The sequence below is a fragment of the Macrobrachium nipponense genome, chromosome 33 (genome assembly GCF_015104395.2).
Source record: "Macrobrachium nipponense isolate FS-2020 chromosome 33, ASM1510439v2, whole genome shotgun sequence".
Classification (NCBI taxonomy): domain Eukaryota; kingdom Metazoa; phylum Arthropoda; class Malacostraca; order Decapoda; family Palaemonidae; genus Macrobrachium; species Macrobrachium nipponense.
Window position 1 is genome coordinate 62,146,676 of NC_087219.1, and position 23,761 is coordinate 62,170,436.

The 23,761-nt window shown below is 48.0% G+C and overlaps 1 protein-coding gene across 2 annotated transcripts in view; it reads left to right on the forward strand.

Annotated features, from left to right (window-relative positions):
- Nucleotides 1–23,761, forward strand: part of LOC135203232 (adenylosuccinate lyase-like) — a 109,612-nt gene that overhangs the window by 11,727 nt on the left and 74,124 nt on the right. For both annotated transcript variants that reach the window (XM_064233006.1, XM_064233005.1), the window contains exons 5-6: nt 1,739–1,890; nt 1,995–2,212. In XM_064233006.1, the coding sequence (XP_064089076.1) occupies nt 1,739–1,890; nt 1,995–2,212 (370 nt within the window). The remainder of the gene's footprint in view (nt 1–1,738; nt 1,891–1,994; nt 2,213–23,761) is intronic.

Sequence of the window (23,761 nt, forward strand, 5' to 3'; positions counted from 1 at the left end):
TCCTAAGAATGAAACAGGATGCTACAGTGGCTCAAATTCTGGCTGGAGAACATTAGAGAACTGAAGCCAAGCTGTATTTTATAGAAACTATGAGTTTATCTGTGTATTAACTATTGCATAAAGATTTAATAGAAATTAATATTGATGTGTGATTATCTGGCCTCATGTCCCAAATGTTTGGATGCTTTTCAACTTCATCAGTAAAAAGTTTGGTGTCAAAGAGACCAGAGTTCCATTTTAATTTACAGCATAGGAAAAACTGCGTCGTCAGCTGAACAGACTAGTAAACACGAATCTCAAATTGTCTAGCTGCCATGCAGTAGCAAAGAAAAACTCAAATCTCACGGTGGCTGTATTAGTTAACAAAATTGTGAAGTTGTGCGTACACCCCTGTGCTTTGTCATTAACTTTGCAACCATGCAATCAGAATGGAGCGGTTGAAACCACCCTGTGTGAACAGGCTGTTGATGTAATTTGCCAAAAGCTGTCTGGCTAGTACAGTTGGTAATGTGTTGGCCTTGTAATCTCAGGGACCAGCATTTGCTCCCCATCAAGTGGTGAATAATGAGACTTCTTACCAGATGGTTACTACCATGAGTGATGTCATGGTTGTGGGGGGATGTGGTACCCGGCTGACATCCACCTGAGAACCAATAGCCTGTGGGAGGACTGAAACCACCAAACTTTAAAAGAATTTTTTTCTGAAATGAGATGTAGAATTGGATCGAGATAAAAGTTGGGCAGCTAAATAAGAAAGAAACCCAGTGGAACAGATAAAAGTAAGAGAGCCATAGCTTACACAAGATCTACTCAAAGCAATGGGAAAATTAACCATCAGATAGTTCACATTTCAGTTTTTAATGTCTGTGCTTCTGTCAAAGAAAGATTAGTCATCTTTTGCAGTGTCGTGAAATGCAGTTGTTTAGCTAGACCTTGGAGTTAGATTTATATTATCTCTTAGAGCTGGCCTAGACGATTTGTTCATGAAAGGGAAATGAAAATAGGGAAAAGGCAAAACAGAGGGTAGTGTAACTGTGGCTAACATGACACTTCAAAGAATCTTTAATATTCAGTACAGTGTTCATGGTAAACTAGGTTGTAACCATTTCTCCCATTATAGTAGTTTTTTTTTTTTTTTGTACTTACAGTATCCTTGGATTACTAGAAGTCTTCATAGTAAATTGTTCATTGGTGAATGTTTCCTTCTAATTTTAGAATCTGAAAGGTCTAAACATTAGTTATGGTTAAACTTGTCCTACAACAGTAGTGATCTGCCTCTTGGAGCTTCCAAGCATCCCAGCAAAACATGAATGCCATTGAAATCAGTTTTAATAACCACCCACTAATACTTGTAAACAGGTTCATAACATGTTTTAAAGGATTATTTAAAATTTTCTCTCGCCATGAAAAAAGAATGAGCTCGTCTTAGAATCTCTGTATTCCAATTCTGTTAATCAAATTTAGAGAATGATTGAACTGCATGATTCACTTATGGTTTTGGTTTATATGTAGTAGTTAAGACCAGCATTCATTGCAATGTTTCTCAATGCCTTCTTGGCTTGCATAAACAGACCATAGATTGCTCAGAGTTATGAAGTTAGGAAGAACACATCTGTTGAAAAGTATAACAGGATACTAAGGGTACTGTCTTTCATCACACAGTTAAATTATTGTTACTGCCAATTGATCTTTGTGAATGGTCTCGATTTCATGAATAAAATTAATGTTGTCCCTCTAGGTGATGGAGAGAAAGTGAAGAAACTCGATGCTCTTGTTACACAGATGGCTGGATTCGATAAGTCGTATCCTGTCTGCGGGCAGACATACACTCGTAAGGTTGATGTGGAATGTCTTAATGTCTTAGCATCACTGGGAGCTACAGCACATAAAGTAAGTTCCTACTGATTCATCTGACTGCACTCTGTGTGATATACATAATAACAGAATTGTTTGGTATAGAAAAGATTATTTTTACTTTTAACATTTATTTCCAGATTTGTACAGATATTAGACTTTTGGCAAATATGAAAGAGGTGGAAGAACCATTTGAGAAAACCCAGATAGGATCAAGTGCAATGCCTTACAAACGTAATCCTATGAGAAGTGAAAGGTGCTGCGCCTTAGCGCGTCATCTGATGGCCTTACCAGCAAATGCTCTTAACACCGCAGCTACTCAGTGGATGGAGCGCACATTGGATGATAGTGCAAATAGGTAGGTGGAAATTATTTACCGTAATTTCCTAATAAATTATGTTTTCATATAAGTAACTTAATTTCCTTTTCCTAATAAATTATATTTTTATATACGTAAGTAACTTGCCAAGTAATTACGTAACGGTAGTCTTTTGAAAATTTGCGGTAGTGTTCTACTGTTGTTGTGTAGGTAACAAGCCCCACAGTACAGAGGAACACAAGAAAAGAACTTGGCAGGGCAGTTAACCCTTAAACGTCGAGCCGCTATTTCCCAAAGTGTCTCTTGTATGCTGGCGGCGTTCGGGAGTTAGCGCCGAAGCAGAAAAAAAGTTTTTTCAGAAAATCGCAGCACGCTTAGTTTTTAAGATTAAGAGTTCATTTTTGGCTCCTTTTTTGTCATTGCCTGAAGTTTAGTACGCAACCATCAGGAATTAAAAAATATATCATTATCATTTATAAATATTGAACTACATAACAGCGTGAAAAAAAATTTCATATATAATTGTATACAAATCGCGCTGTGAGCAAAACGGTTAAAGCTAATGAGTTACTTTTGTTGTTGTTGTATTGTACACTAAATTGCGATGATTTTGGCATATAAAAAATTGTAAAATGATCAAAGTAACACAGAGAAAATATTATCACAAAATGATGCATGAATTCGTAACGTGTGAACGTAAAAAAAAGTTTTTTTCAAAAATTCACCATAAATCAAAATATTGTGCTAGAGACTTCCTGTGTGTTGCAAAATGAAGGTAATTGATTGAATATTACTAGACTGTGAGTGTTTTAGCTTACAATTGCAATTTTTACCATTTCGGTCGAGTTAAAGTTGACTGAAGGTCAAATTTTTTCTATTTATCGTGATTTATATGTAAATATTTCAAAACTGATAAAAGCTACAACCATGAGTTATTTTTTGTTGTATTCTACATGAAATTGTTCACATTTTCATATGTAAAACTTTTTGTAATGGCTAATATAAAACTGTGCAAACATTATGCTCAAACTGACGAAAGAATTTCGGATTTTTTCGGCAGAGTTACCGCACACGGACATAAGGAAAAAGTGTTTTTGTACATGAACTTCCCTGCCAGATATATACTTAGCTATAGTCTCCGACGTTCCGACAGAATTTCAAATCTCGCGGCACACGCGACAGGTAGGTCAGGTGGTCTACCTTACCCGCCGCTGGGTGGCGGGTGTATGAACCAATCTATCTCTCCAGCCAGATTTTTTTCTGTCGCTGAAGCGATAACAACTGTTGTCGTTTCATTCCGATATATTCTTCATTTCTTGCTTGCCTGGAGATTGATTTGGACATTTTGGTGACATATTCGCTCTATTTTGGCTTGGCATACGCTGATTGTGGACCGTTATTGACTTTGCGCTGGATTTTCCTGTAGAATGTCTGATTTTGATTCTGTTTCCAAAACTCCGGTTTTGTTTAGAGTATGTTTGACTGATGGATGTAAGGTGAGGTTACAGAAAGCTGCGGTTCACCCTCACACTATCTGTGTTAAATGTAGGGGGAATGAATGTTCGTTTAGTAACCCGTGTCAAGAGTGTGAGGTTTTGAACGAAGAGGAATATAAGGCTCTTTCTTCTTATATTAGGAAACTTGAAAGGGATAGGGTACGTAAAGCTTCTCCAAGGAGTTCGAGCAGGTCGAGAATGAGTGAGAATGAAACGAACATTAATGTAGTTTTAGAACCTTCCTCCCAGGTCTCAGCTCCTGCTCCCCGCACCGAAGCCGTAGATTCGTCTTCGGAGGCGGCGGCCTCAAAAGCTTCCTTGTGTTCTAAGGAAGACAAGAATCTTCGTACTGATCAAGGTAAGAGTGTCAGTGATGATAAGTGCAGTGTCACCCAGTGATTGTGCGGAGGGTGCGGTCTAACCGGCTCCTTAGTGCCTCCAGGCCTAGACCTCTTCCAGACTCCCAGTTCCAGTGGAGGAGGAAAGTCGAAAGCCGCAGGAGGGCTAGGGAGAGCCCCCACCGGTCAGGCGTCCCCTCGGCAGATCCTGAAGTTCGCTCCCAGGCTGCCTTGGATCGTAAGAAGAAAGATATTCTTCGTCAGTGTTTTTCGTCGTCCTCTTCTCCTTCGCCGAAGTGTGGTTGGAGCTCTAAGGAGGCGTCACGCCCGTTGAAGAGGGCTGCGGAGGCTCCCTTCAGTACGTTAGCGTCCAGCCCAGAAGACTTTTCTGATGTAGCTTCCTTGCAAGCAAAGAAGCCTAGGAGATCCTGTGATCGCCCTCCTTCTCCCGCTCCTCGCGCTGAGCTGGCTTCGGAAGAAGATCCTGGGGACTCTCCTTCTCGAGTGCTAGCGGGCCTACAAGCTCAGATCACAGCCTTGGCGGACTCCTTGGCATCGAGATCGCGTAGAAGGAAGGATTTGTCTCTCCCTATCAAGAGATCGAGGCGCTTTTCGTCGGAAGAGCGCTCTCCTTGTAATCGACGATCTCCTTCTTTTGAGGATACTTCTACACATTGTAGGATTTCACGAGAGGAACACTACTCCCGCTCGGAGGTGTCGAGACGCCATTCGTCGGATAGGCGCTCTTTGGACTATGAAGATATTTCCCCAGATCGGATTCCTGCCTCGGGTAGACGCTCCGCCCCTTCTGTTTCTCCTTCTTCTAGAGTTCGTGCAAGAAGAGAGAGTCGCTCAGGTCATAGAAGACTTATTTCGTCGTCTCCGTCTCGTCTTTCTTCTCCTCGCCTTCTCAGAGAACCTAGGGAATGCCCTTCTGAAAGTAGGTGCGCTTCTCCTTCCGACTACTGTCGTCGGGCGTCGGATAACGTGATTTGTAGGTGCTCATCGCATGGAGTTCGCTCCTCCCCTGTAAGACATCAAGAGTCTAGTAGGAGCCCTGCGCCTGGTAAGCATCCTTCTTTTAGTAGCTGTTCTCCTGGAGAAAGATGCCTTGATCCTCGTTTGCTTCGTTCTCCTAGTAGGCGCTCTTCGTTCTCGAGGCTCCCTACTCCTGATCGGTCCCCTCTTGCTAGAAGTCAAGAACGCCTCAAGCGCCCTGCTTCTGTTAGACGCTCGGAGCCTTACAGACGTTCTCCCCTTGGTAAGGACCAAGATCTCGTTGAACGCCCTGTTCCGTTTAAGCGCTCAGAGCATAGCAGCCGCTCTCCGCTTCGTAGGCATCAAGAGCCTCTCAAGCGCCCTGCTCCTGATAGGCGCCCTATTTTTAGCAACGTTTCGCCGCTTGGTAGGCGCCAGGATTCCCCTAAGCGCCCTGTGACAGATAGGCGCTCGGCGCCTAGTAGCCGCTCTCTCACGATCGGCGCCAGGATTTTAGTAGGCGCTCTCCCTCTCGTAGTCTACCCTAGGGATAGACGTGGTCTTTCTAGGGAAGGGAGTCCTTCCTCTTTTGCTGTTAAGAGTTTGTCTTCGTTTAGGAAGGAATGCGAGATGAGATAAGAATTTTCGGATAAGCGTCCTTCTATTACGACTCGTCGTTCTCCTGTACGCCGCTCTACTTTGGAATCTTCTCCTCATTCAAGACGTTTGTCTCCTTCATCGCATTGTACCCCAGCTAGGAAATCATCTAAGGATTCTCATAAGGATCCTCATCCTCGTTCTCCTTATCCTCGTTCTCCTCTTCAAGAAGACCAGGAAGCCTCTGAGGAAGAAACTAATACATCGGCAGCAGTTTCTTCGCACAAGAAGCTCACAGAGCTTCTCCTTCAGGAGTTCGGAGAGTCTTGGAGCCCTACTGCTCCTCCTTCTCCACACTCGTTGTTCTCCACAGCGAAAGCAACGAAAGGATCTTCGTGTGTGAGAATGAAACCGACTCTTTCTATGAAGAAAGCGCTCAAGAGTTTCGGTTCATGGATGCGTACTAAAGAAGAAGCGGGGAAAACTATGTTTGCCTTCCCTCCGTCGAAGCTTTCAGGATGGACAGGATTTTGGTATGAGACAGGAGAACCCTTGGGACTGGGCCTTCCGTCTTCACCTGACGCAGATTTTTCGGCACTAGTAGACGCCACTAGAAGATCAGCTTTGAATTCGGCCAAAACTACGTGGGCAATGAATGAAATAGATCACATTCTAAAAGGCATTTTCATACAATCAACTTACCTGTCAGATATATACATAGCTAAGACTCCGTCGTCCCCGACAGAAATTCAAATTTCGCGGCACACGCTGCAGGTAGGTCAGGTGATCTACCGTCCTGCCCTGGGTGGCAGGATTAGGAACCATTCCTGTTTTCTATCATATTTTTTCTGTCGCTTGGAATGTAAACAACGTTTGCAGTTCCTCCTGACTTGATTTTGGATTTCATCGCCATCGATCTTCTGGGCTATCCTTTTGCAGGGAAGTACTGGAGCTTTGGTTCGGCATACGCATATTAATTTGTTGATAACTTTGGTTTCGAAGAATTGTTTACGTGTAACTACCGAACTTTTCGGTAGACAATCACATAGTTTGCAAGAAGGAAAATTTAATATTTATTCATATTAACGTGTAGTAAATGTTAGACAATTGATTGAGCTAACTTTCCTTATTGACGATGTAAGGAAAGAATAGTTACGCTTCCTTTAGAAGTTTATATAGCTCTCGTACTAACGAGCAGTAAGAGCATTAACATTACTAGTAGTGTGGTATCCTCATCTCCTTCTTACTTCACAGAATCTTCAAATTCATATTGCAATTTGAAGACAAAGGAATGTAGCTCAAAATACGAGCTATTGAAAGGTAAGAAGTGATTTTACTGTTAGTGCAGTGGAGGGTGCGTTCTGTTCGGGTCTGTTTCGCTCCCAGGCCTAGACCTCTTCCAAGCTCACATACCCAGAGGAGAAGGAAAGTCGAAAGCCTTACGGAGGTTATGGAGAATCCCCACCGATCAGGCGTCCCCTCGGCAGGATCTGTAGAACGTCCCAGACTGCCAAGTTCGCCATTGGAAAGGCGTCCTAATTAGTAGAGGGTGCGTTCGATCGGCTCTGTCTCGCTCTCAGGCCTAGACCTCTTCCAAACTCACAAGCCCAGAGGAGAAGGAAAGTCGAAAGCCTTACGGAGGTTATGGAGAATCCCCACCGATCGGGCGTTCCCTCGGCAGGATCTGTAAAACGTCCCAGACTGCCAGGGATAGCCATTGCAAAGGCAGCCTTTAAAAAGTGCGTCTGTTCTTCCGTTTCTTCATCTTACATCCGAAAAGACGAAGAATGTTTACAGTTAAGAAGTTCGGACGATCTGGCTCGTTCTCTGAATAAGAGAACACTGACTCACTAAGCGAGAGGTGAGAGCCAGCCAGCAAGCTAGCGCGAGCCACGTTCCAACAGCCAGCAGCGAGCCGCGTTCCAACAGACTAGAGCGAGCCGCGTTCCAACAGACTAGCGCGAGCCTCGTTCTACAGATAACGCGAGCCGCGTTCCAGCAACTGAGTGCGAGCCGCGTTCCAGAACTTTTCTTGGCGCAAGGCGCCTTCAAAGAGAAAACAGACGGCTTAACTAAGGAGCCTTATAGTAGAATGGCAATCAGAAGGATTCTTCTTCCATTGAACGTTTTACTGGCCAAGGATGGGACCTGTTATAACAAAAAGACTAAGAGGCGCTCGGATCTATTAGGGCGCACGGGACCTTCCACGCAAGCGGAACGTTCCAGGAGCGAGTCTCCTGTCTAGCGTGCGGAACATTCCAGGCGCGCGGAACTATCCAGACGCTAGGCGCTAGGCGCAAGGATCCAGACGCCAGGCGTCAGAAGATTTCAAAAATCTTCATTAGAGAGAGAGGTCAGTCGCGAGACTCCTCTTTGAATTTTAACTTGAACAACATTCCCTGGCAAATGTGCAAGATGTCGCACAGGCGGTCCGTTGCTTTTGTCAGAAGGATTCTGATACTAAGAGAAGCCCCTTTTGTTCCGATACGTAATACAAACCCTCGGTCCTTTAACAATAGGAAGGTAACTAGCGGCAGCTGGGACGGTCGTAAGCTTCGAACGGGGAGAAGGGGAGAACGGTAGTTAACTGCTTGTCCCGATTCGTGCGCGCGCCCGCGCGCCCTCGAGAGGTGAAGAATCACTTTTGCTTTCGGCCGCGGGTGTGAAGGACGTGTTTCGTCATCGCTCTCTGCCCCGCTTCATCGTCGATGCTTTGTTTATATTGTGTTTTCTACTAATGGTTTGGTTTGACTTGAAATGAACTGTAAGTACACTGTGTTTCATTTTCATTACTTAATTATGAATCAACATGGAGCTATCGCCGTAGAGACGGCGATTTCCGCTCTTTTCATGAATTGAACCCTTGAATTATGTCTCGGTGCCGAGGACGGGCGCACTCACGCCGAGTCATGTATTTTGGGCGAAAGTGTGTAATTGAAAGATGTAAGTACTCTTTTTCATTATATTTTTGCCCTGTGCGTTCGTTGCCGAGAGCTTGATTGCGCTCGGCAAGAGCCTCTTATTTTGTATGAATAGAATGCAATGAAAGTGGATTCGCAATGCAGTTTTCTTTTCATTTTCATTTATTAATTGCATCAAATTTAATTTTGGATCAATTTTCCGCTCTTACCCGGGAATTAATCCTTACGATTTATTGCTGTGAAAGTGAAAATAGCAAGTGCAGTATTGTTCATTTTCATATATTTATGATAGCATCATATTATTATGGATCAAGTTTCCGCTCTTACCGGGAATTGATTTTTCCCTCTTTAAGTTCTATGAAAGTGAATCGCAAGTGCAGTATTCTGTTTCATTTTCATATTACTTTTCACTGCTGTGCGGGGGTAGGGCAAGCGAAGGTCTGCCAGGAAGTCGTCGGAAAGCTCTCCCGCGACTCCCTTGGTATCCGATTCTTCGTCTTCTTTCCTGCCCCCCCCGCTCCGCTTCCTCGTATTTTGTTTTTGGGGTCTTCCTTCCGTTCGGGGTCGGGGTGGGGGCATGTCTCCCCCCCCCGTGCGTGAGGGAACCCCTCTTACTAATCTGTCTGTGCTACCGCAGGTGCTACAGCCGTGGGAGAACGACCTTGGACAGGTATGGACCACTGCGGCTGCAGGGCGTGCCTAGCATCCACGATCTGCTGCAGAGTCTAGCGAGGTCTGGGGCGGTGACCTTGGAGTGGTCTCCACTACAACCTTCACGGCCGCTTATGCTGCTTCCCAACCCCCCGCTGGTCTACACTCCCCATGCTGTGTCGGTGACGCCGTCTGCCGCTTCTAGGGCCGGTCGCCGCCGTACCGAGGAGGGGTATGCCGCCGCGCCTGTGTTTTTCTTCGTGTTGCCTGCCCCAGACTTCCGCTGTTCCAGCAGCTCGCCCCTGGACCGGCCGCCAGTACCACGCTGGCTGCCGATGATTCTACGAGGCGATGGCTGGGCCTGCCGTACCTGTCGCTGATGTGGTTCCCGCTACTGGCTTGGCTGTCCCTTCTGTGTTTACCGCTGCCGCTGTTCCTGCCGCTCCTGAGCTGGTTGCTGTTCCTGTCGCTCCTGGTTCCTGCGCCTGTCCATGCTGGTCCTGCCCATGGTGTGTCTTCCCCAGTCCCAGGTCCTTCCGGACAGGTGCAGGCGGGCCGTGTTGCTTCGGCAATAGGCCCGACTCCGGCCTGGATGGAGGACCTGACGACTGTCCTGCGTGAGCTGACGAAGAAGAGGAAGGTGTCATCTTCGTCTGTTGCTGCCTCTTCCCCTTCGACTTCTAAGGCCCATAAGCCGAAGAAGAAGAAGGCTGCCTCCCCCCCCTAAGAGTCTCCTTCGGGAACTTCTAAGGGCCCGTCCCACCTCGGTGGGACGGGGGGTCCTTCTGCTGGTCCTCCTGCTCCTTCGGGAGCGGGGCCCGTCTCCCCTTCCGTAAGGAAGAGATAGACGGGGACCAGAGGAGTATCGGTTAGCTCTGTACTTCCTCGCCTGGTGCTAGCGGCGATGCCGCTACGCCAGGTTCCGGCTCGGTCTCTCGTTCGCGGGAGATCCCAGAGTGTACGCTCTCCCTCGGGAGACCGTGCAGCCAAAGTTTCGGCGCCAGAGTTCGCTCGGCGCCAAGACCACGGCACGGAGCAGAAGGCTGGCGAGAACCGCTCAGGTGACTCTCGCCAGGCCAGCGGCCGTCTCTCGCAGCGACCAGCTGGTAACGGTTTTGTTTCCCTAAGAAGACTCCTTCGGGAACTTCGAAGGGCTCGTCACATTCCGGTGTGACGGGGGGGTTCTTCTGCTGGTCCTCCTGTTCCTTCGGGAACGGGGCCCGTCTCCCCTTCTGAGAAGAAGAAGAAGACGGGGACCAAGGGTGTGCTGGCTACCGCTGGTACACCCTCGCCTGGTCTTGGCAGCTCTGCTGCTAAGCCAGGTACCGGCTCGGTTTCTCGTCCGCGAGAAGTTCCGAGTGTACGATCTCCTTCGGGTGACCGTGCAGCCAAAGTAAAGTTAAGACGCCTGAGTTCGCTCAGCGTCATGACCGAGGCACGGAGCAGAAGACTGTCGAGAGCCGCTCAGGTGACTCTCGCCAGGCCAGCGGCCGCTCTCGCAGCGACCAGCCGGTACCGCGGTGTGGACGTGACGGTCTCTGACCGGCCACGGGTGAGGCTGGGAAGAGGTCCCCCAGGTCCCCTCGACCGACGGGTACCAGCCTCGGCTGGTACCAAGCGGTTGACGTGCCCGCGAGGACGCTCACCGGGTCTCACGGCGAAAGCGAGCTCTGCAGGTCACCTGACCGCCGCTCCCACAGGGACAGGGCGGATACGGTGACCAGCAGCAGCTCGTCTGACGCACTGGGACCAGGGTCGACGTGCTCAGTCGAGCCGCTCGCCACAGGTGAGCGGCACGGCCAGGCCTGCAGATCGATCCCCACCGCGGGTTGGTGATCGGCTGCAGCCCCCCACGTACGCTGGTCCTGCCAGCGAGCGGGGGGGGAGCGTCAGGTCTGTCTCTTCACTACCTTCAACTTCCTCGGGCTACACCGGGAAGAGCGAGGAGGTAGCTAGGAGTGATCGTGAGAGGTGCGCCGCTCACGATCCCGTCCACGACGCCGCACGTGCCACGTATGGTCTTAGGACCAACCAGGACGTACGCGCAAGTGATTGGAGGCGACCGTCAGGGGGAGAGGGGTAGCGTCAGTTCTGTCTCTCCGATACCTTCAACTTCCTCGGCATACGCCAGGAAGAGCTAGGTATATAGGAGTGATCGTGAGAGATGCGCCGCTCACGATCCCGTCACGACGCCGCACGTGCCAGGTTGGTCTTAGACCAAACCAGGACGTACGCGCAAGTGATTGAGGCAACCGTCAGGGATCTGTTGCTGGTCCTTCTTCTGAAGGAGGAGGGTCCTGGGAGCTGCTCTTGTTGGAGGGACTGGACGGTCCTACTCCTCAAGACGCTGTAACTTCCGAGATTCAGAGTAACTTTACCCAGGTTATTGCACTGATTCGTCAGCACAACGACCGTGGGGGGAAGGATCGCCGCTCCCACCAGCAGAGCCCATGTCTCTGCTCGAGTCGTTTTGGGGCCCGAGAGGGAACCCAAACGACTGTGGGTATGCCGCGATCGGAGCTTACCGATTCTGTCTTGAACCAGAGTCTCTCGTCTCCGGACAAGAAGGCTCTCTCAGTTCTGGCCGGTCGATCAAGCTACTTCCACCTCCTCTACTGCGACAGCGGCGTTTCTACGTGTCTTCGGACACCGTATTTAAATACTCCTTCGGTCCTCCTGAGAGGTTTCGACCTCGACGAGGACTGGAATGAGTCGGAGGACGGTAATCGGCTCTCTCCTGTCAGGTGTCGATCAGCCCCACCCAGACGACGTTCACAGTGGCGGCAGACCCTTACCTACAGTGAGAGTTCGTAACCCCTCCTCGGGGAAAAAACGTTTTTTTCTCCTGACGATACGTTTTCCCAGACTCTGAGAGGCCATCGCCGCAAGGCGATGGCTGCTCCTACTCTTCTCCAACTGCTAGTTCCACTGGGAAGGCGACGCGGAGTATCCAATTCCTCCCCCATTCCCTCTCTCCTTACGGCTACGAGGGAAAGGGGAAGGATCCTACAGAGATTTCTCTGTAGGATCCCACGTTGGGGACTGCGCTACCAGGGGGGACCTTCGGTGGGTCCTACCTGACGTTATAAGTTCCCCGGTCGTTGAGGAGGGATCCTGCCCCATTCTCGATTTCTACGGGAATCGAGAGGACCACCAGCCGATATCGTTTGACGAATTCGGTGGGGGTTTCGCAGACTGCTTAGAATTCTACGGAATTTCTAGCGCATTCAGAGTGTTTAGAGTTTCTTACGATCTCCAAACACTTAGGCGAGACCACGGTCCAAAGTGAGGCGAGACGCAGAATCCCCGATATGTTACACGATAATCGGGAACCTCGCCTATGCTCGAATTCCTGGAATTTCTAGCATTAGGAAGAAGACTGCTGCTGAAAGAAGACTATCTCACAGTAGGCGACCAACCTGGAATAGAGAAGAACGGACGGGAATATCCAGTTTGGCTGGAACTATCGTCTTAGTATTCTGTTCACCATTGAAGCTTTCCTCGAGGAAGACTTCTCCTTCACTCTCTTTAATAGAGAACGAAGGTGGTCGATCTCCAATCCTTATTTTGTTTTCTTGAAGGAAAGAATTTAGGATGGAGATCGTTGTTCAGAATCCTACAAAATATACTACGTATATTAACCTCGCGACATGATTCTGCTAAGCAGTTGAATGGTCCGAGGGGTAGGCGATATCGGTTATTCTACGGATTGCGACTTAGACGAAAAGTATTCTAATTGACTGCAAACCCGGGTTGCCTGCAACCTCCCAGGAGTTTCCAGTTTCAATTTTATATTACTTATGGTGTTGTCACAACAACACCATTTTAGCTTTTATATTTACCGAAATTTGTTTCGCTTAAATATAATTGCTCGAGCATATCTTTTTATGCTCGGTGGTTCTAGCCGAACGCATTCCTTCGTGGAAAGGATTACTTGGCAACTCAGGATGACGATCGACGTCAGCGACAGCTACTGCGTATTGAATTGCCCGAGGCATTTCAGTATCAGCTGCCGCTTTGAGATAGACGGTTGTTTATGTCTTTCTCACTGCGTTGATTGAATAACAACCGTATCTCTGCCCTAACAATCACGGACTTAAGTCTCTTGATTAACGGAGATTCTCGCATACATGAATGACCATCTACTGCTGAGAAACGCTAGTATTCATCGTCTTCGGTATTGCGAGAATTTTAAACAGAGATATCTATTCGACTCTCATCTTTCTGTTTACCGCACGGTAACAGAATTCTGTAATAGTCTACTTGCTGCATCGTATATCCGATAATGCGAATGACTTTTGCGGAATCTGAGTTTGTCCTCAAAATATCTTGTATTCGGAGGTGTACAATTGTTCATTGTTCACCCCGGATTAGCAGATGTATTGAAAGAACATCGCCTACTCCCACACCTGCCAGCTCTACTTCCAAACGTTCAGCCCATGAGAAGCAGTTCTTCAAGCGGCTCTCCCCTGTGTTTCATTACTGAAGAACGCCCCGCTTTCATTGCACAACGGACAGCAATGAAATGGCGGTTAGCGTTTCAGTCATTTGTAAGCACAGGTTTAGAATCTTGAGATTCCTTCCTCTCGATTCAGCTGGAAGACGTTATAGGTTGCATTCATTGCCTACCTTCGTCTTCAACGTGCACATAGTGTTGTTTCTCCTTAAGCTGAGATTCAACGTCTATGAGATTTTTCTTGCCATCAGGGACCTCCCGGTCTTTTGAAGGCAATTGACTTTCGCCTTTTGAGCTTATGCATTAAGAGAATCATCGCCGCGCCGTCCGGCATCGGTGACTAACAAATATTTTATTTGTTTGGTGTCTCTGCATAACTTAAAGGGCGAAGGTCACGTGACTTACCCCGGATGCTTGGACAACTTGCCTCTACTGATTCCGAACCAGTCAGTCGGCAGCTGTCAGAGCGTCCGAGTCAGTTACGAACTATGCTGTGGACTTAGTTCGGTTGTTCCAGAGCAATCTTACTTCGTCTTAATAGCTTGTCAGTATGAGTACTGTACATAACAAAGTCGAGAAGAGGGATAGGTCATACGACTATTCCCTTCTTTTCGTCTTAGGTAACTGCATGACTTCTCTTGAGAAGTCAAGCACAAAGGGATGGGGATTTGTGACGCTCGATTTCGTACCGATCTTCGTAGCGAAGACTCAGAACCCTTCGGTAACTGACGATTGGTTCGAGTCCTTCACAATACCCTCCCTAATGGACGTCACCGCCTCCGATACGAAGGCTATGCTGCTTTTGTCCTGTGAAGGTGCGACGGAGCTGTCTGAAGAAACTCGACACCCAGGATGAGTGTGGACGCCTCTTCATCATTCTCTCGCGTTCCGCAAGAACTTCTCCGTGGCGCAGGTAATGAAGGCAGGCGCCTGGTCCAACCGGACCGCATGCACCTCCTTCTACCTTCAGGATATTGCCCACAGTTCCTTGGATCTTTTTCCTTGGGAACCGTGGTGGGGTTGCTCAACACGTTGTGTAGTTAACCCAGACCCTCGCAGGCTGAACAGCATCGAGTCCTGGTGTGACCGTAAGAATGGATGAGGAATGAGAGTGTGACTGGCTCCTCTTCCCATCTTTTTCTTCCCTCTACCTTTGGGTAGAGGGACACGGTCGTCACCCTGCTGGGTAAAGGACGAGATGCAGGGGAGGAGGCTACTCAATAGAGCACCATCCTATCCCTTTCAGTAGGGATAGGAGTAAAATATCCACCACTTACTCCCCAACAAGGGGGAGGAAGTGGATGCCAAATTGAGACAAACCCATCATATTTTGATTGTCTCTTGCAAACAGGAACAAGTTCTTGCTTGCTGGTACGAAGAGATACGCTTGCCTCTCTCTTAGTACTTGGCCCAGAGGCTGACATGATCCTGCGGGCACACCCCGATCAATCGGACAGAGGTTTGGATCCCTCCCTTGCTCTTACGACCAGGGAGGCACTCCAGGGTTGGACGAACACCAGTCTGTTCACCAAAAAGACTCAGATTCCTCCCACCAGAAGTGAGTCTTCCTATTGTTAAAGGACCGAGGGTTTGTATTACGTATCGGAACAAATGACAATTTGTCGAAAATGCATTTTTCCTAACTATACAAACCTGAGGTCCTTACATATAGTCCCACCTCATGCCACCCCTCACTCTGCAACTTTTGCATGGGCCTAAAGCAAAAGTGATTCTTCACCTCTCGGGCGCGCGCACGATCGGACAAGCAGTTAACTACCGTTCTCCCCTTGTTCGAAGCTTACGACCGTCCCAGCTGCCGCTAGTTACCTTCCTATTGTTAAAGGACCTCAGGTTTGTATAGTTAGGAAAAATGCAATTTTCGACAAATTGTCATTTCATTATTCAGAAGACTTCTTTGTTAGGCAGTTCCTCTCAATGCGGACTCTCTCCTTCATCCATGCTCTTCCCTCGTTTTGAGGAGGGCAAGAGCTTTGGGAGTTTTTCTTAATAAGATCTCATCGATGTTTGGGTATGATGGCGGATAGAAAATTATCTACTTCCTTCCGTAAACCCTCAGTGATGAACAGGAATTCTGTCTCTTCCGCGATTTATGAAGAAATCACGAAGATATAAAGAGTTCCTTGATTAACTTCGTTCCTTAAGGATATATATATATATATATACTCTTTCTATCGTTCTATTAACGAAAAGAACGAAGATAGTAGAAGGTAGTAGAGTTTCTGCTGTATGAGAATACGATACGGTCCAATTCATAAAAACACATACCGTAGTTACTTCTTTCTGTGGCAACTCAATTACAAGTATCCTTCTACGTCTTTCTAGGAAGGACTACGCTTAAAGGGATTGTTAAGACTACACCTACTTAGCTTCTAGATTTATCGAAGTCTTGTTTCGCTTAAATATGCTTTAATAAGAACTTCCTGAGTTCGATAATAATTTTATTAAATTCCTTTATTAATTGGAGTAGCTGGCAACTCTGGAAGAGTAAGCGGGGACTGCTTTCGCTGAGAGCCTGAGACCAACGCAGTACGCCTATGCCAGTTACTGTCAGTACCATGTAGGTGTCAGTCATGAGCGGTCGGGCGAATCTCTCTCTCCTGCGGGATGGAATAACTTTCCGTATCTCTCCCCTACAATCGCGGTCTTAACTCGGATTGAGGGGATAGTTAAGCTAACATAAATAAATATTGTATGCTTTTGCTAAGAAGCTTTCAATAAGAGAGATAGTACAACCTTTCAATGCGGTTTACCGTAGGTAACATTATTAAAGGATTCTATCGCAGCAGAACATTATATTATGTAATGCTCTCAGGCTTACGAAAGCATAGCTTATTAGAGTACCTGCTCAGAAGAAGATGGATGAGTCGGATGGGAAACATTCTCTTGGGGGCAGAACTTGTTTCCCTGAATGGACTATAACTACGTATATAAAGTTCCTACTAAGAACGGAATTAACATGTGAAAGGATGTCGGGTACCATAAAGGCACAGGTGTTCTGGCACATAACATAAAAAGAATTAGAAGAAAGCGCCAGTCTGGCGCAACGCGCCAGAAGTACCAACCTGGCGCAAATGCTCAGAAGCGCCAGCCTGGCTCAGTGAGCCAAGAGCACCATCCAAGATTTTCTCGTTTTAGCGAGGTTATTAACCTAGGAGTCCAGTAGACTCTCGGACACCAAGCTCGGTAACGGCAAGATTCGTTCCTGATTTCGTTACCCATTTATCACTTAGGCCATTTCCACGACACTCTCATATCGCATAGAGCATCGAGAATCTCTTTTTTCGCTCTATTCGCGTTAACAAAGAGATCCTTCTCGATCGACGATAATAACTGTTAACATGTTTAACATTTATTGGAAAGAGTTGTGAGAAGACGAACAGGCTTCCTATAGACTGCTTCCTTTTCCTACTTCTCCCCCGATTGAAGATGACGTGGGAAAGCTTCAAGGAAGATTATCTTGCCAGTACAAAGAGCAACTGGCCTCTTTGGTGGGAGTGTTAGCGCCTCGTAGGAAGGACGTTGCGCTTCCAATCAAGAAGTCTCGTCCTCTCTCCCCTGCGAAGCGAGAGGCGTCATGCAGACGTGAAGCTTCCAAACATACGCAGAGGCTTCGGTTTCGAGAGCGAGATCGGGGAGATCTTACGGAGACACGTAACGCCAGAGAGACGTGAGACGTCGTCAAGACATGAATAGTCATTTAAAGCTGCTTTTAGACGCGAGGCTCCACCAAAATTTTGGCGCCAGTTAGGACGCCTTTTGAGAGCGAAGCGTCTTCCAGGCGCGAGGCGTCATCCAGACGTCAGCAGCCACACAAACGGGAGGCGTCAGCCAGGACGCTTGGCTGACTACAAGCGTCATCCAAGCGGGAAGCGTCATCCATTTATGGAGAGAAGCCTGGCTGTTGGCGCCTTCCAGGACTATTAAAGCGGGGAAGAGGAAGGAATATCATTCCCTTAGCCCCTCTCCTATTAGGAGTTTGTCTCCTCCAGAGGAAAGACGTACTGAATTAGCAGCGGAGACTCATCTAGACCCCGAGTTAGAAGTAAACTCGGAGGAGGAGTATCAAGGAAGAGAAGGACTGTCGAACTATAATGTTTTGACAGCCTTGCTTCTAGAGGAGTATGGAGACGACTTGACTCCTGCCTCTCCTCCTTCTCCGCGCGCTCTTTTCTCGATGCAAAGACGAAGAAATCTTCATTTTTTCTTAGAATGAAGCCCGCCATTCGATGAAGAGGGCTCTTCAGTCTTTAGACTCTTGGATGAAGTTGAAGAAGGAGTTAGTTAGAACGGTCTTCTGCATGCCTCCAGCGAGAGACTAGCTGGTAAAAGAGGCATTTGATATCAGACGGGAGAGAATATGGGTTTTTCTCTTCCGTCTACGTCAGAAGCGGACTTTTCGACCTTAGTTGACGCTTCACGTTGACAAGGTTTGAACTCTGCCCGTATAACTTGGGGCATTTCAGAACTGGACCATCTCCTCAAGGGACTCTTTCATGTATTGGAAGTTTTCAACTTCTTAGATTGGTCCCTTGGGGATGTCCAAGAAAGCCCATGATTCTGAAGGACTCGAACCAGAAGTCCTTCTGTGTATTTTGTCTTGTATAGACAAAGCGGTTCAGGATGGCTCGGTTGAGATCTCCTCTTTGTTTGGAGCAGGTCTTCTTAAAAAGAGGACAGTATATAGTGTCTTTTTAACCAAAGCGGTCTCCCACGCTCAGAGGGCAGCGCTTCTGTACTCGCCTTTGTCTGACTTTTTGTTCCCTTCTCAGTAGTGAAGGACATTTCTTGTTCATTAACTGAGAAGGCAACTCAAGACCTTCTGACACAGTCAGTAAGGAAGAAGAAACCTGCAGACAGCCCCAAGAACACTGTCATTGTCTGATGAGGAGAAAGACCGGGCCTACAACCTGACACAGATGCGCTAGATGCGAACATATAGGACAGATCAGAGTGTCCGATGTGGACATTGCCAGACATCCTCGAGACTCTACCAAGCTCGAAGCTCCGGCAAGTGGGAGGAGCCACCCAGGCGCGAGGCGCCAGGCAAGGAGCGAGGGCGCCAGGCAGGGCGCGAGTACCAGGCAGGCGCGAATTACGGTTACCAGCCAGCGGCGAAGCTCCAGGCAGGCGCAAGGCGCCACTCCAACCGGGCGCGAGACGCCAGCCAGGCGCGAAGCTCCAGGCAGGCGCAAGGCGCCAGGCAGGCACAAAGCGCCAACCTGGCGCGAGACACCAGCCAGGCGCGAGGCGCCAGGCAGGCACAAAGCGCCAACCTGGCGCGAGACGCCAGCCAGGCGCGAGGTGCCAGGCAGGCACAAAGCGCCAACCTGGCGCGAGACGCCAGCCAGGCGCGAGGTGCCAGCCAGCCGCGAAGCTCCAGGCAGGCGCAGGCGCCACTCCACAGAGCTAGACGCGCCGCCAGGCGCAAGGCGCCAGCCAGGCGCGAAGCTCCAGGCAGGCACAAAAGAAGCCAGCCAGGCGCGAGCAAGCCAGCCAAGGCGCCAAGTAAAGCGCCAGCCAGGCGCGAGCAGCCAGCCAGGCCGCAAAGCCAGGCTCTAGGCGCGAATCTCCAGCTAAGACGCGAAGCGTCATCCAGATGCGAGGCGCCAGTCAAGCGAAAGGTACCAGACAAGCGCTAGGCGCCCAACCAAGAGCGAAGCACCAGCCAGCGCGAGGTTCCTGCCAGGCTTCAGGCTTCAGTCGGGTGAGATCCATTTCAAGAAAGCCCTGGTCTTCTTTGAAACATGGAGATCTCCTAAGCACTTCATTAGTGACTTGATTCCTTCAAACAGCTGAGAATTAAAAGCGCAGGAAGTGCGCGCTTTTGCAAATTCTTGTTCTTTACTTTATAACAATATGTCATATAAGACATATTAGCTGTGTTGTACGGTAGAGGCAACTCTGTGTTGACTTCTCATTACACAAAGGATGTCAAGTTAACCTACGAGAGATCCTTCTCTTTTGGTTTATACGTTTCTGCGGATACGTTACTGGGATAAGGAGCCGACACTGATCCTTAACTTTGAGTTAAAGTTTTTTAACTTAGTGAAATTATTGGGGTTTTTTGAAAGGAGTGTTGGGGATAACTCTTTCCAATTTGAGCGCGAACCCTCGTGTTAGGATCAGGTGATCGGGATCGGTGTTGCGCTCCTTCATAAGGTGTATTGTCATATAAGTGGATCAGCACCCATTGACAAAGTCCTTTCAGGCTCTGCCGAGTAAGTGGATAAGACCCCTTCGGCAGACCCACAAGAACTCTTGGCCATAGATCACATATCTCGCTAAAGTTTCTTGAGTGGTGCAGACTTACTGGGCAAACACCCACGAAGTCTACCACCTATCAGGTAGGAACCAAGGTTTTAATTATACCTACAACTATGTTGTTTACCTGTCTATTCCATATAGTAGCTGTCTCTTACCCTCCACCGAAGGGTGCCAATCAGCTATGTATATATGACAGGTAAGTTGATTGTATGAAAATGATATTGTTATGATACAATAAAGTTTCATACATACTTACCTGGCAGATATATACGATTAGGGCCCACCCAGCCTCCCCGCAAGGAGACAGGTGGAAGAGAAAAAATATGATAGAAAACAGGAATGGTTCCTAATCCTGCCACCCAGGGCAGGACGGTAGATCACCTGACCTACCTGCAGCGTGTGCCGCGAAATTTGAATTTCTGTCGGGGACGACGGAGGAGTCTTAGCTATGTATATATCTGCCAGGTTAAGTATGTATGAAACTTTATTGTATCATAACAATATCATTTTTAGTGTCTTGGAAGTTTTCAACTTTCTCGATTGGTCCCTCGGAGTCCTAGCCAAGAAAACTCAAGGACCGGACATGTTTTCTCCGGAGGATTTGAATTGTGTCTTATCCTGTATGGATAAATCGGTGAGGGATGGGGCCAGCGAAATAGCTTCACTGTTTGGAGCAGGGGTCTTGAAGAAAAGATCAGTATTTTGCTCATTTTTAACAAAGTCTGTCTCACATGCTCAGAGATCGTCTTTGCTTTTTGCCCCTCTCTCTACGCAGCTGTTTCCTAAACACCTGGTTCAAGACATTTCGAAGGCTCTCTCTGCCAAAGCTACGCAGGACCTTCTAGCGCAGTCTGCAAGGAAGCCGCGCCCTACCTTCCAGACTAAGACGAAGAAAGCGAAGCCGACCTCTCAGGAACCCTTTCGAGGGGCTTCTACCTCTAGATCCTCTTCGTTCAGAGGTCGGAAACCAAATAGAAGAGGGAGGACTTTTACGAAGTCAATCAAACCTCCCAAGTAAGACTCAAGTCCTTCAGACAACTGTAGGTGCCAGGCTTGGGTTTTACAGTTTGCAGAAGTCTGGGCCCAGAAAGATGCAGATGCTGGACCCTGTCAATTTTGAGGAAGGGCTACCTCATCCCGTTCTCTTCGAGCCTCCCTTGACGAATACCCCGAGGGAGGTTGACGGCCAGATACAGGGACCCCATCATGAATCAAGCCCTCCGACTAGCGGTAGATCAGATGCTGGAAAAGGAGGCGATCGAACTAGTGGCAGATCATCTTTCGGCAGGCTTTTACAACTGCCTATTCCTAGTTCCGAAATCCTCAGGGGGATGGAGACCGGTGTTGGACGTAAGCGCCCTGAACTTCTTCATCGAAAAGAAGAAGTTCACGATGGAGACCACTGCCTGTGTTAGCAGCACTCTGTCCAGGGGAACCTGGATGGTGTCTTTGAACTTACAGGACGCTTACTTCCACGTACCAATCCATCCTTCCTCGAGGAAGTTTCTAAGATTCATGATGGGGGAAGAATCTTCCCAATTCAGGGCCCTGTGTTTTGGCCTCTCCACGGGCCCCCCCAAGTCTTTACGGCCAATCATGAGGAATGTAATAGCACAATGGCTTCCCTACCGGAAGGGGTGAGGATTTCGCCTCCTAACCTCGACGATTGGCTTATAAGGGCCAATTCCAGAGATCGTTGTCCTGAATGACTTGCAAGAAAAAACCCTGGATTTGACCGTTCGAATTTTCCTTATTCCTTGGACTTCTGGTCAATCTGCAGAAGTCAAGTCTGATTCCCGCCTTCAAGAGTGCGTTTATCTGGGGATCCAGATGAACTCTCTTGAGTTTTCGGGCTTTTCCGTCACAGGAGGAGGGATAGCCACGGGGACTCGAAAAAAGTAACAAACCTTCTTAGGGAAAGAAATATGCACAGTGAGGGAGTGGATGGAGTATCCTGCTGGGGACGCTCTCCTCACTGGAGCAATTTGTTTCCCTAGGAAGGTTGCACCTGAGACCGCTCCAATTCTTTCTTCATTGGAATTGGAGTCGTCCTTCTCAGGATTTGAAGTTCTCCCTGTCAATTTAATCATCAAATCAAGAAGGAGTTAGCATGGTGGGCGGATCCCAACAAGTTCTCGCAGGGACTGTCTCTTCAATCCCAGAACCCCAGCCTGGTGTTGTTCTCCGATACGGGAAACAGGTTGGGGGGTGACTCTGGGAAACCAAGGGGAGGTGTCAGGAACCTGGGTGGGGGACAGTCTTTCCTGGCACATCAACAGAAAGAATAGCCGTGTGGCTGCTCTGAAGGAGTTCGAGTCAGATGTGACAGGAGCAGTTGTGCAAATAAACTTGGACAACACAGGCTCTGGCAATACATCAGGAAACAGGGGGGGACGCATTCCTTCTCTGTACGAAACAGCAAGAGATCTTCTTCTGTGGACAGAAGAAAGGGGGATAAACTTCTCACCAGATTCGTACAGGGAGAAAGGAATGTAAGGGCAGATCTCCTCAGCAGGAAAGATCAGGTCCTTCCCACAGAGTGGACTCTGCACCAAGATATTTGCCAGAGCCTTTGGAAGTTGTGGGGCAGGCCTCTCTTAGACCTGTTTGCAACTTCAAAGAACAAAAGACTGGATCTTTATTGCTCGCCCATCTCGGATCCAGGAGCAATAGGGATAGACGCTCTCCTACTCGATAAGGAAAGGACTCGACGTATACGCGTTTCCCCCTTCAAGATTCTGGGGTTGACTTTAAAAAAGTTCGCAGAGTCAGATTCCGCGAGGATGACTTTGATAGCTCCCTTTTGGCCAGCACAAGATTGGTTCACAGAGGTGCTGGAATGGCTAGTGGATTTCCAAGATCGCTTCCTCTAAGGAGCGATCTACTCAGACAGCCCCACTTCGACAGGTACCACAAAAAACCTCCCCGCTCTCAGTCTGACTGTCTTCAGACTGTCCAGAAACTGGTCAGAGCGAAAGGCTTTTCGTCAGCAGCTGCGAAGGCGGCAATCGCTAGAGCGAGGAGGTATTCCACCTTACGAGTTGTACCAGTCGAAGTGGGATGTCTTCAGAAGATGGTGCAAGAGGAATAACGTTTCCTCTTCCAGTACCTATGTGAATCAAATTGCAGACTTCTTTTTATTCTTAAGACAAGAATGTGGCTTAGTCGTTCGACGATTAAAGGCTATCGTAGTATGTTGGCGAATGTCTTCAGGCACAGGGGCCTCAACTTATCGGAAGATAAGGACCTACAGGACCTTATTAGGTTCTTTTGATACAACGGAAAATTGCAGGTCCCTTTTAAGACACCTAGCTGGAATTGGATGTAGTCCTTCAATTCCGTGGTCCTCTAGTTTTGAACCCTAAAATTCAGCCTCATTCAGAGACTTACCAGGAAGGATCCTGTTTTTTAATGGCCTAGCTTTCGCCAGAAGAGTGAGTGAGCCTCAGCGGCGATTGATGGTAATGTGGGTTTTAAGGAGGACTCTCTCATTTGCTCTTTCCTTCCTGGTTTTTCTTGCAAAGAATGAAAAACCCATCAAGTCCGTGGCCCAAGAAGTTCGAGATTCGTGGGTTATCTTCTTTGGTAGGAGAAGAACCCGAGAGAACTCTTTGCCCAGTGAGAATGGTAAAATACTACCTTAGAAGAAAAGAGCAAACTGAAAGCCAACCGAGAGGTCCTGTGGTGTTCAGTAAAAGACCCTACTCGTCCATTGTCGAAGAAAACGCATTGTCCTTCTTCTTGAGAAGCCTCATCAAAGAAGCACACGGATCCTGCAGAGAAGAACATCTTAGGCTTCTTAAAGTGAAAGGCACATGAAGTAAGAGCCATAGCAACTTCTCTTGCTTTCAACAAGAATATGTCCG